The sequence below is a fragment of the Rattus norvegicus genome, chromosome 6 (assembly GCF_021556685.1).
Source record: "Rattus norvegicus strain SHRSP/BbbUtx chromosome 6, alternate assembly SHRSP_T2T, whole genome shotgun sequence".
Classification (NCBI taxonomy): Eukaryota; Metazoa; Chordata; class Mammalia; order Rodentia; family Muridae; genus Rattus; species Rattus norvegicus.
In genome coordinates this window covers 96,935,969-96,949,382 of record NC_141539.1, presented here as the reverse complement: position 1 = coordinate 96,949,382, position 13,414 = coordinate 96,935,969, and the positions used below count along the sequence as shown (strand labels likewise).

Below are 13,414 nucleotides of genomic sequence, written 5' to 3'. Positions count from 1 at the left end.
CCCCCTTTCCTAGACAAGCTCGTAGCCCCGCCCCTCCATGCATTCTCGAGGCCTCGCCTTTTTTTTTTCAATATATAATCTTTTAATGTCCCCATAGAGCCCAAATTGTACTTGTGATTAGGATCTTGTTTCTGGAACTAGGAAACTGAGGTCTCACTCGTCGGGCTGCTGCACAGTTCCCTTCTCAGAAACATAGATGCCATCCAAAAACTTCCAGATATCCTTGTTTTTAACTGTTGTGGCTTGCTGAATCAGAGCCGCTGAATTTGAAACAAGTTCAATATCATTTCCTTCAAGGATTAACTCATCCTTCTGGGCTTGAGAGACAGAACAAGCAACACCTGTCCTCATCTGAAGCCTCCGGATCTATTTTTCACCTAAGAAATTTCGGATTTCAACCAAAGACCCATTCTCCTGGGTCGTTGATAGGGAAGTGAGCATACACAGACCTCATCTTGTAACGGAAGCCTAGTGTTACACCCTTGATCATGTTCTGAACATGACTGCAGATGGTTCTGACAGTGGCCAGTTCCTTTCTGTTACCCCACCATTTGTCAACATGGAGCCTTTTCTTTTTCTTTCCACGAAGACTCAGCTCTACGTTGATGTGATTGAAGTCCCTCCTCAGAGTTCCCCTGGGGCCCTTCGCAATGACTGTGCGCCCCTTCAGAGTGATGTCGACATTTTCTGGAGTGTCGACAGTCTGATTGCTGAGAATGGTCTTCATTCTCGCAGTAGAAGGGGCAAAGAGGGAGGCCTCGCCTTTACCCTGCTTTGAAATCTCCGAGAGCCGCCCCTAGTTTTCTAGGCCCTGCCCCCGACACTTGACTAGTCTTCGAGACCCCGCCCCCGCCGAGCTGTCTAGCTTCCTAGCCCCGCCCCCTCCGGGTGTTCAAGCCTCTGGAGACACGCCCCCATTCCGGAGGTGGGGGGACAGGGGAGGACTAGTTTTCTAAGCCCTGCCCACCCTTCTTGTCTTGTCTCGGAGGCCCGCCCGGGCTGTGTGTCTAGCTCACACAGCTAGCTGGGGCGCACACACACTAAGATTCCAGGCGCTTGTCACTGGGTAGTCTCTACTCGCCGGCTTGATCCTGAGATTGCCCTCGGCTCTACGCCTTCTCCCGTGGGATTTGGCGCTCCCCCCCGCCCCCAACTCGGAGAGAGCACCACCGTGCAGTGCAACAGTTGGAGTGGACGCAGACAATGGAAGCGGCGCTTGCAGTGAGCCGGCTGCCCCCGCACGACCCGAGGACGCCGGCACTGTCGGTGGTGGACATGCACACAGGCGGCGAGCCTTTGCGCATCGTGCACGCCGGGTGTCCGGAGGTGGCAGGGCCCACGTTGCTGGCCAAGCGGCGCTACATGCGTCAACACCTCGACTACGTACGGCGGCGGCTCGTGTTCGAGCCCCGCGGCCACCGGGACATGTACGGGGCCATCCTAGTACCCAGTGAGCTGCCCGACGCGCACCTAGGCGTCCTGTTCCTGCACAACGAAGGTTACAGCTCCATGTGCGGCCACGCGGTGCTGGCGCTGGGCCGCTTCGCGCTCGACTTCGGACTGGTGCCTGCTCCCCCAGAAGGCACCCGGGAGGCCCAGGTCAACATCCACTGCCCGTGCGGGCTGGTGACCGCCTTCGTGGAGTGTGAAGGTGGCCGTAGTTGCGGCCCTGTGCGCTTCCACAGCGTCCCAGCCTTTGTCCTGGCCTCAGGTAAAGGGTGAGACCCTCTAGGCCCCGTTGAGACACAATCCAGGAGTCTAACCACTGCTCTGTGCTGAATATACCTGCTCAACTAACCCACCCTGCCTGCCCTTGCAATTAATAAAAAGGTAATTCCAAATTACTGCAAACACTCTTCAGCAGTTTAATGGGTGCAATTCTGTTATCCCGTTGAGAAGATCGATCCATACATGCAAGGCCTGCGGGAACTTAAAGAGTGGAGTGGGGAAGAATTCTGTGCTTCCTTTAAGATTCTGTTTCCTTGTTTGTCAGGCTTTCGTAGACACTTCACGGTAGACTGAAGTTAAGGAGCAAAGGACAGTGTGTGTACCAGAGCTAGAGTATATCCTAGAAAGTGCTTGGTAAGCACATTACTCCTAATAAGTTACTGAATGTGACCTCTCTTCTCCTCAGCTGTTAAGTAAGTGCCTTCCCTCTGCTGGGAGAGGGATGTCAATTTCAGGCCAGCCAGGGCTACACAGTGAGCCGCCCCCCCCTGGCTTTGGTGAGGAACTAAATGACTCTGAGGGAACTGCATTTGTAGGCAAAGCTATTGCTGTCCTTTTGAGAAACAAAGTCACTGGCTAGATACACAAGTTCACACCCCCTCCAAGCCATGCAGCCTCAGGCAAAATCCCAAATCCCTTTGAATCTGTACCTTAGGGCTTTGTTGTTATAGTTCTTGTTGTTTTTGTTTTTATTTTTGTTTTTGTGTTCTGGAGCTGAGGACCGAACCCAGGGCCTTGTCTACTGCTGTACCTTCATTTTACCTCAGAGGTTTTTGTGGTTAGTCATGAGGGTATGAAACATTCTTAAAATTTTATTTTTTAAGTTAATAGGTGTTGATCACTTTTATTGTTTTGAGACAGGGTGTCATTGTGTAGCCCTGGCTGGAATGGAACCCTGGAATTTCTATGTTGACTAGGGTGACCCTCTGCCCACCTGCCTCTGCTTCTTGAGTGCTGGTAGAATTTTTTAAATATCTGAAAAAAAATTTGTCAAGAAACAGAGACTTCAAGATATGTAGGATTTTTCCCTGGAGATACAGAACCATGAACAGGGTCTCTGGGTTCTGTAGTATAGATCCTTTGCTGTCTGGCCAAACAGGGAATCTGCATAATGAGAACATTTACAAAGAGGAGCTTCCGTCCCTCTCCGGAATCACCTGGCAGCTGCTGTTTATCTCTCATCCCAGGTGTCCCAGTAGCAAGTGTCCAGCATGCAACTTGCAGGACCCATTTGCCCAGGATAGCTATTAATGTGACCTCCATAAAATATTCACTTACTTAAAACATTGCGTAATCATTTTTTATTGTCTCTGGGTTTCAGGGTATCCAGCAAGAAACTTGCCACCGTGGCAGGTCAGACACACTTGCTGGTTTGAGCTTTGTCCATGTAGATGTTTAATGTTCGCCTGGAAGTAAACGGGGGATCCAGTTTAGCCAGTCCAAGAATAACGTTACCACTGCTTTTCTCCCAAGTCTTCAAGCTGTGCAAAGCATTCTTAGAAACTGGTCTTGATCCTCCCTCCCTGAATAATTAGACTCTCGTTCAGCCTGGGCATAAATGACAGTGCAGCAGAACAGGCTTAGGACAGCCTCAGTAGAGGAAACACCCGTGATGAAGAATGCCTTGGAGGAATTTGATGCCCTGTGAGTGTATGGATATCATGTCTAAGTTGACACTTGGGGAAATTATTTATGATTTAATAATAATATTAATAACAATATTATTGTTATTGGTTTTTCAAGACTAGCCATTTAACTAGCTGGCTACTTAGTTTCTCAGAAGCAACTCAAGCAGCAGATTGAAGGGAGTCCACTTTGTGAGACCCTACAATTGGTGGCAGCAGCAACTGCCTATTAGTCTCAGGTTCATAACAAAGCAGAGTAGCCAGAACTTTCGATACCACACTTTCCCACAGCATTCCTGTGTGGCTGCACAAGAGTTAGTCGACTTGAATGGTCCCACTGAGGCATGAGGAAAAGGAAATCCTACATCCTCTTCTTGGAAGCACATAAAAGCCGGGGGATGGTACTGAAGAGAGTTGATCTGCCCCTTCGCATCTCAGTGGCCTTGTGTGAGAAAGTCACCACCTGAGAAATGAAGGTGTCACCAGTGCTCATCTGGGAGGGTTACAGAGCTCACTGTAACCCCCCCCACACACACACACACACACACACACACGCACACAATGAATTACCTTTATACTGTTCACTGTACCCTCGGGGGTCTACTACAATAGACTGTAAATGATAGTGATCGAATCAGTAGCCACATCAGTGACATTTGGAGACTGTGAAGACTGGCAATTGTGGTTATCTGGTCCTCTTGAGAATGCCATCCTGATCGGAAATTAAAATTTGACTTTCATATTGGCATTCACCACGCATACTAAACTATACCTGGTGCTTTCTTTGTGCTACTGCATGGGGTTCTCAAAGCAACACTTGAAGGGAACATAGCAATTCCATTTTCTGTGCCGGACTGAGAAGCAGAACCGGAATCCAAACCCAAGCCCAGAAGACTGTCTTCCTCTCAACAGTTTCGCAATTCACAAAGATATATTTTGATGTTCTGGAAAACTCATATATCCAAACTCATCCATAGATTTGAAATTTTATCCTTCTGTCTAACTGAACTTATAAAGGTTCTTTTACTTATCCATCCTATAACTCTTTAATCTTCCACATGGTATAGACTCTTCAGGTAGGTATGCCTGAAGACTTATGTGAAGGGAATCAATTTAAAATCCCAGTGATGCCGGTTGTGGTGGCGCACACCGGTAGGATTTGCTGAAGGAGGCAGAGGCAGGAGGATCACGAGTTCGAGGCCAGCCTGGGCTACACATTTTAAAATCCCAGTGATAAGCTTACACAGCCCAAAGGAAAGACTTTCGGGTTTGGATTGAGTTCTAAATACAGGTTACATATTTCAGGGGAGCAGGCTGAGACTTCACTGTCAGCTGCTTCTCAGTTTGACTCCAAGGTCTATCACTTACTTGTTTGGTAGGGATTTCAGAAGAATGGGAGTATCTTAGTTAATAGTGCCTGTCTCTTGGTGCTGAGGTAATTAAGGAGCGAGTGTAAACAATGTGTCTGGCACATAGGATGTACTAGTGGTTGAGTCTCTTCATTTCCAATGTCCCCAAATACATGATTTAAAAAAAATGGCAACCAGGCCTTGTGCAAATCTGTAAGCTCAGTGCTAGTGGAGTGGACATGTACTACTATATGCAGATTTTTTAAAAAATCAATAAAAATATGTTTGGCATTATAACTGAAGATAACCAGTTTGTAAATCTCATTCAAGTCCTCATAGACGCCTTCCCCATTAGTATGTATTCCTTTGTAGTGTTCACAGGAGAATGTCCCAGTAGTTAACAGATGTATGTATCTAATGGAGGAGAAATGAAACATCCGGATACATTCTAGCTTACCCCCAGTCAACTTAAATGGGAAAATGGCCTAGCTCTCATTTACCTGACACTTTGCTTCATTCCTTTTCATTGTGAAGTTTCTCCTTTAGAGTAAACATAATTAAAACAATGTGATTTTTTTTTCTAACACACATTCCTACATATGCCTCTTTCAGACCTCACAGTGGATGTTCCTGGCCATGGAAAGGTGGTGGTGGACATTGCGTACGGTGGGGCGTTTTATGCATTTGTTAGTGCAGAAAAATTAGGACTCGATGTGTGTTCTGCAAAGACAAGGGATCTTGTGAATGCAGCAAGCGCATTGACAGGAGCGGTGAAAGCACAGGTCAGTCCCAGTGCTACCCTGATGACCAATGTCTCCCTCTGTGGCTTGGACAAATACAAATGATCACATCCATTAAGGAAATTAGGCACAGACGCACTTAAATATTTATTCATGCTAATAGTGTACTCCCTAAAGGGCTCCAGCATGACACTTGTGAATTCTAGCTTTGACACGGAGAGCATTTGTAACTTCATCTCCCTGTGTCTTCGGTTTTCCTGCTTTGTAAAATAAAGTCAATTTAGGTGATAAGTGACTCCTTTCTTTTCATTCTAGCACAATCCTGCCAATGTACTTTGAATCAGGACTCAGAGGTAAAACATTACAGAGTTTGAATGTTTTGTTACATGATTTTATAGTCATAAAGATAGCATGATTTTATTTAATATGTTTATATTGATCATTATTATCGGCTCACTTGACAAGGCTTTAGTTCAACAAGACTTAGAACTTAAGTGGAAAAATGAAAATATGTAACATTAGGCTGAAGAGATAGCTAAGGGGTTTAAAGTATTGGCTGCTTTTGCAATAAACCCGGGTTCATTTACAGCACCCACATGGCAGCTCATAACCATCTGATTCCCTCTTCTGGCTTCTTGGGTACCTGTTTGAAATTAACATTTTTCTGTGGCTATCATTTTACCAATATACAGAATTATTTTATTGCAAATTTTAATTAATTTGCATACGTTTTCTGTTCTATCAGACAGCTAATGGTTTAAAAATACAAAATAATTCCATTTCATTTTAATAAAATCAAAAAATCCTCATTTTTTTTCTTCCATCATTTTCTTAATAAAAGGAGTAATTTTGACCTTTCCATTAAAGCTTGAACTGCTCAGGCTGGTCATAATGACAATGGGCAGACTCAGAAAATGCAGAGTCCTTGTACTTTGAGAAATTAAAGTTCCATCATCAAAGTATTGGGCAGAGGAATTGCTTTGTCATTTGTTGGCCAGGCCATCTACATTGTCGATGCAGATCTAGGGAATGACCTTTTGTAGAGCAAAGTCCAAAGTTAATGTTCTCTAAGTTCAGCCATACTCCTTTAGCATATATTTAACAAGAAAGTCTTGCATATGTCAGACACTAAGCTAGATGCAGGAGACCCAAAGGAAGGACAAACACGCGTATCCAGGATCTTGACCTAGTGGAAGGAGCTAGCATGCCATGCTCAGTGCTACAGTGGAAGACAGCATAGGACTTCAGGCAATGAAAACTGGTTTGCGGGCCTCTTTAACTTGGTTTGACAAACTGGACTTTAGGAACCCAGGTCTGTTTAAATGGCATGTGATAAATGTATGATGATTGTGGTCATCTCAGACATCGTTATCAGATACAATGATTACATCAATCTCAGACATTACTATCAGATTCCACAGAAATCCAGGAAAAGCTCAACTAACATACTTACCTGGACTGGGAGTTCTTTTGGGCCTGGATATTCTTTCCCACTGACTGTCCTGTGCTGTGTGTCTCTGTGTGCAGTCAGTCAGTGCTTTGCAAGAAACCACTACTTGTTTTTTATTTTGTCTTTTTTTTTTCCTTCTTGGTCCAGTTTTTTCTTACTTGCCAGTAGCCTCTGAATCCTTTTCACTTTCCTTTTAAAAAGTTTTCCTCTGCTGGGTTTCCCCACATTCTCCCCTTCCCTGTGATGGTCTTAGCTCAGGCACTGTCAGCCTAGGAATTCCTCATCCTGAACTCAGAGTTTTGCAGAGAATCCATGCTGGGCATGCATAGAAATTAGGACTGCACATTAGGTCAAGGTTAGATTCAGAGCAGTTTCCTCTGCAGGAGCTCAGCATGAGGATCATAATTGCCAATAAAACTTTACCAAGAGAACGACATAATATCAAGCAGTTACTTGCAAACCTCCTCAACAAGGTAATTTCAAAAAAAAAAAAAGATACGCATTGAGAAGATTATGTCTAAGAGTCTGCTGTCGACATTCTTAAGATGAATTTGAATCAAAACCTTTTACGTGTGGTTGTTTTATTTGCAGTTTAAAATAAGCCATCCTGAGAGTGAAGACCTTGGCTTTCTGTATGGAACTATCTTAACGGACGGAAAAGATGTTTATAGCGAGGAGCCCACCACCAACATCTGCGTGTTTGCAGATGAGCAGGTATTAAGACTGTAACTGTTAGGCTCAAACATGCAACTAATAGGCAACGCTCACACGTCTGTAATTCCTGATTCTCAAACAGGTCGACAGAAGCCCCACCGGGTCCGGAGTGACAGCCAGAATTGCTCTGCAGTATCATAAGGGGCTTCTGCAGCTGAACCAGACCAGAGCCTTCAAAAGCAGTGCAACCGGCTCGGTGTTCACGGGCTGCGCTGTGAGGGTGAGTGTAACTGACGCCTTATACGTAAATGTCTTCTCAGACAGGAAAGGCAGGAGCTGGGTGCTGGATTCACTTCTTCACTGAACTCTCAGATGAGCAATTGGAAGACCTGTAAAAACTTGTGTTCAACCGGAACATCAATTCTTAAAATGTAGTGTTGCACCTCTGGGTTGACCCACTGTGCTTTCCATGGGTCAGAAATATGTTCATGATAAAACTAAGACATGGTTTGCTTTCCGCTCACGCTCTCAGAAGTATTCCCCCTACATGATGAGCGATATCCCAACCAAGAGAATGATTGAATGCAGAAGCAGGTGAGAATCCAGCTGTTTCTATTGAGACAGACAAGAGAGGCTCGCAGGAATGTAAAACAGGTCCGAATTTATGTCAGGTCTGAATTGAACCTCTTCCAGGACCTCTTGAATGAGACTCACAGAGGCAGTGATCGATGCAAAGGCAAGTGGAGTTTAATTCCAACATGTCAGGGTCCTCCCACCTCAAGAGGAGACGATCCTGAGCAGACTCTGACAGGGAATTATATACCTTGCAAACAACTGGGGCAGAATTCAAAAAATTGGTAACTAGGCAGGGTATTATTGATGGGGCAAAGTGACCTCCAAGTTGACTTCCCAGGGGGGATAGTTGGGAGTCAAGGGGAGGTCGGTTGGGAGTTACAGGTGGCTTTGTTTGACAGTTTAGCTTGCAGTTGCTCAGGGAACTGAACTAACTCTACTCCTACTGGAAGGGAGGGGTCTTTCTGTGCTCAGAGGTTTGTGGTGGAATTCTCCCACTGGCCTCAGATTGACCCCAACTCTAGCTCTTTCAAAACAATGCTACTTTCCTAATTTATAACTCTTTGCCATACAGCTATCTTTATTTATAAAAAGTATGTATACATCACTGTGTAATTGGTTTTGTTTTCAACTAAAAATATTTTAAAAAGTCTTAATTACCAATAAGTACTGGGAGATAAAGATCATGCATAAAGAAGAACTTCTAGAGGGCCTCAGATGTAAGGGAATCCTGAGACTAAAAGATTTGAGATTTACTACATTAGCCTTTGGAACCCCTATGGAATTTGACTTGTTGTGTGGCTTTATACAGTATTATACTTCATACAGTACTATGTAAAAGGTGTGGGTTGTAAAAAGTAGAATTTTTGTAATTAAATCAAATTGCAAATGTACTAACAATGAATCTGCTCGGTAGTAAATGAGTTAGAGAAGCTACCTTAGTGAATGAATATACGGATAAAGAGTCCTTTAACATGGGGAGCAACCCACAACACTGGAGTTGCTTTTAAACTTTTTTTTCTGAATACTGAGATACCTTTAACCTAAGGATCCACACATCACACATTGATTGTATAATACATAAGCCATCTATGTTGCATGTAATGTGAACCACAATGTCTTCAGAATCTGGGTTTAAATAGTAACCTACAGCATTTATTGGGAACTTTTTTGTATGGTGGCTCCCAAGCTAAGAACTTTATGCATGCTATTTCATTTAAACCTTACATGGATCTAGGAGATTATCACAGGCATGGCAACAGGAAGTTAAGAACTCAGGAGGCAGAGAGCACACTAGGAGTGGTGTGAGTCTTTTGAAACCTCAAAGCCCACCCCCGGTGACATATTCATTCAAACCACCACAGGAGTAGTGCCCTTGCTCAGCAAACACAAGGCCCTGGGTCCAGCCTACACTGCAAGAATGATAGATAGGGGAACTACTGTGTCTTGATTTAGTATTTGACATTTTACTTTTACTTTCAATTATTCTTATTTTAAAAAATTAGAAAAATCAAAGACCACAGGTAGGATTTTGTACTAACTACTTTTTAATAATACCCACTGGAAGGTTTTATTCTAGCTTATAGCTCAAGGGAATATCTTCCATAAGGCTCAGGCACAGTTAGCCTGGGACAACACAGCAGTACACTGGGAAGGCCTTGTGGCAGGAAGCCATCTATCAAGGAAGCTCAGTGAACAGGAAGCGAGCTAGACTATACACCCTTAAGGCCACCCCCAGTGACCTATTTCCTTTAGTGGCTCTCTACATCCTAAAGGTTCCAGGGTCCCCAAAGAGCACCACCAACTAGGAGCCAAGTATTGAAATATTTACATTAACCCCTGGGGAACATTTAGTACTCAGAACACAGCAAATCGTCAATGATTATCTTACACCTGCCAGTTCCTCTCCGCACTGCACTCCTTCGCTAGAAAGGCCCCCTGCTTTCCCAGATCTCAGATGGTGCCTTCCCATGCTCATCCCCTGCGCTCCCAATTAGGTGATCCCAGACTTGGTCCTCAGCTTCCTTTTAGTCTTTTTCCAATTAGATGCCATTGAACTATTTTGTCTACTTCCTGGACTTCGGTTCTTGACCATCTGCTGAGATAAGTCTCAAACCTTCATCCTTGACCCGTCCATTCACTATTCTGTACCTCTGTCCAGTCTAACCGTCAAATGGTTCACTATACTCATCTTTATGTGGCTGTATCTAAGTATCTTAAATTGTACCTATTAATAACTCCTCCCCCTCCTTCCTTCCCCCCTCCCCTCTGTCTCATGTGTTCTCTTAGTTACTTTTCTGTTGCTGTGATAAGATACCATGACCAAGGCAACCTATAAAGGAAAGCTATCTATTTGGGACTAATAGATCCAGAGGGCTAGAGTCCATGACTGTCGTGTTTGGGGGCATTGCAACAAGCAAGCAGGCATGGCTCTGAGCAGTAGCTGAGGCTTACATCTTGGTCCAAAAGCAGGAAGCAGAGAGAACTGAAAATGAAGTAGGCTTTTGAAACCTCAAAAGCCTTCCCTAGCGACACATCTCCAACAAGGCCATACCTCCTAATCCTTCCCAAACATTTCCACCAACCGATGACCAAGCACTCAAACGTATGAGCCCACAGTGCCGTTCTCATTCAAAACACCACACTCTCTTTTCCTTCACTTGTGTTAATAGCATAAATAATGCACTTCCAAGCTAGAAACTACAGTCAAATTTTTCATATTCAGTTTCCTGTCTGTCTGCATTGTCAGGTTATCAATTCTACCTCCAAATTATTATCTCTCCTCCCCACTAAATACTGTCTTATGACTCCAGGTATCAGTTAAGAAGTTTTTTTTTTTCTTTTTTAAGACAGAATGTCGCTGTGTAGCCTAAAGTTCCCTCTTAGCAGGTTTCCAAGCTTCTAGTCCCTCTCCCATCTGCCCCCTTTTCCAGGTACATTAACTAAAACAAACATCTGACTTTGTCACTCACTTTAAAACCTTCCTGTGCCTGAAGATTGACATGTAGACTTCTCCAGTTTTAAGACCGAAGAGGCAAGGCGCCGGCCAACTGGAAGAGTTTCTTAGCATGCTTTTTGTCTTCTTTTTCAGGAAGCAAAGTGTGGAGATTTCAAAGCCGTCATAGTGGAAGTTGCAGGACAAGCCCATTACACGGGGACAGCAAACCTGACAGTGGAAGACGATGACCCACTAAGGGATGGCTTTCTTCTCAAGTGACTTTTTTTTTCATAAGTTTTAAAGGTTTCCCTTAGAAAGTAATAACCTTTAGCTGATGCCCTCTCTGTTATGTGCAAACCAGTATCCAGTTACACCTATAGGCTAAATTTTGTACTTTCTAAAACAGTACACTGTTTTAAATATAAGGTATCCTACTTCCTATTTGCCAACTTTTTGAGCATAAATGTCACTGATGGGGCAAACAGAGTGCTAAGAATTCAGAAACTTTTTAATCATTAGTATATGTGGCAAAATTAAAACCCATTTACTTAATCTATGCTATGGAAATGATAATTCTTGTACATTTTCTCGAATGACAGTTTCACCCATAGAACGCACAATAGTAAATGTTGTAAGTTTATTTTAATGTTCCAGTGTGAATAAAATAAAGCCAGCCACAGGCCTCGTGCTCATGGAGGCGAGTTATAATGTTCTCAACACGTGGCATAAATAGTCTTGGAAGGATCAGGACTCAGCTTTGACAGACACCGTTAGAGCTGCAGCTGGGCTGTTGGCTTTGCTGCAGAACCCTCATCGTCTACACCAACTGCTACCCAAGTGCCACAGAGTCACCAAGCAACGCTGCAGAGACCATGGTAAGCAGATTTTTGCTGTCTCTTTAGATGGCGCCATTTGGTTTGGGGGTGGTAGTTTGCTTGTGTTTTCGGTTGACCGTTTTGCCCTTGGTTTGTTCACTGGTTCTAAGAACTGATTCTGCAGCCTCATGCCACATTACCGAAATACAAGGGTAAAAAAAAATCTATAAACCTTGCAGTGAAATTCATCTTATGCCCTATCAGCTGACTTTGAGTGGTGCATTAATCTTCACTGACAGGGCTCTGAGAAGGAAAGTCTAGAAGATCATAGGTAAAGAAGGTAGACGAGGTGGGCTCAGGGAGTGTTGCACAAGCCATGTCTTGCGCCAAGCAAGTTTACCACGAAGCGCACCGTCCTGTGTGCTATTTGTAGGGGAAATGGGATAGAGCCAGCGGAAAGCCATCATCCAATGGGACAGAGCCAACAGAAAGCCATCATCCAATGGTATAGAGCCAGCAGAAAGCCATCATCCAATGGGACAGAGCCAACAGAAAGCCATCATCCAATGGGACACATCCCACAGAAAGCCATCATCCAATGGGACAGAGCCAGCAGGAAGCTAACCAAGCTGTGCTACACAAAAGCAGCACAGGATACACCAGGGCATCACAGTCTAAGTACACAGCGTCCCTGATGCTGCTAACCCTAGAGCCTTCAGTGGGAAAAGCTAAGTCTCCAGATCGGAAACTTTTAACTCCTTCCAGGCCCTGGGACTGGGGCCAGACTGGACTTTGCCAAGTTTGTCCCTGGGCAGGAGCACAGACTAGGTTCCTATCATCTTTTCACGGCGGGGCTCCTGGGAAAGCCTTGGATCTGCCTGGCTCTCAACAATCACCTGCTTGCTAGATTTTGTAAACAAAGAAATATCACTACCGCCATTCTTGCCAGTTAATACTTACCTTTGAGCCTATTTTTTAAAAACAAAACAAAAACAGTGCTTGAAAGCCAGGTGTGGGGACATATGCCTATAATCCCAGCACTTGGGAGACGGAGACAAGAATATTGTAAAGTTTGAGGTCAGACGATATATATATATTAAGGCCCGATTTTTTTTTTTTTTTTTTTTTGGTTCTTTTTTTCGGAGCTGGGGACCGAACCCAGGGCCTTGCGCTTCCTAGGTAAGCGCTCTACCACTGAGCTAAATCCCCAGCCCCAAGGCCCGATCTTTTAATAATAAAATGGATCATTGTCTGCCATCCTAAACTGAAACATTAACTGTGGTGCCTTCGGAAAACTCAGTATATCTTCTGTAAGGTATGTAATGTACTTCAGTTCTGAGCACACTAGATATTTAATTAATCCATGCTAAGTGGTGGTCTCTCCCAGCAAGCCTTTATTGACCCATTGGGGGCGGGTGTCTAAAACTCCATTACCTAACCTAAAGAAAAACATAAAAGTAATTTTTTTTAAATTTTTCCCATTATCTCCAATTACTTGTGGTTTGTGTCATGACTTACCTCAAAGGAAAAAAGGGGCACTCT

The 13,414-nt window shown here is 44.1% G+C and overlaps 1 protein-coding gene and 1 pseudogene across 1 annotated transcript; one reads left to right on the top strand and one right to left on the bottom strand.

Annotated features, from left to right (window-relative positions):
- Positions 1–70: 70 nt before the first annotated feature.
- LOC108351253 (60S ribosomal protein L9 pseudogene) lies at positions 71–753 on the bottom strand (annotated as a pseudogene).
- A 143-nt stretch (positions 754–896) lies between these two features.
- On the top strand, positions 897–11,800 carry L3hypdh (trans-L-3-hydroxyproline dehydratase). Its single transcript, NM_001108031.1, is given in 5 exon segments — positions 897–1,711; positions 5,315–5,484; positions 7,484–7,606; positions 7,689–7,826; positions 11,211–11,800. Coding segments are annotated over 5 exon segments (1,065 nt in total). The 5' UTR covers positions 897–1,203; the 3' UTR covers positions 11,337–11,800.
- Positions 11,801–13,414: the final 1,614 nt, after the last annotated feature.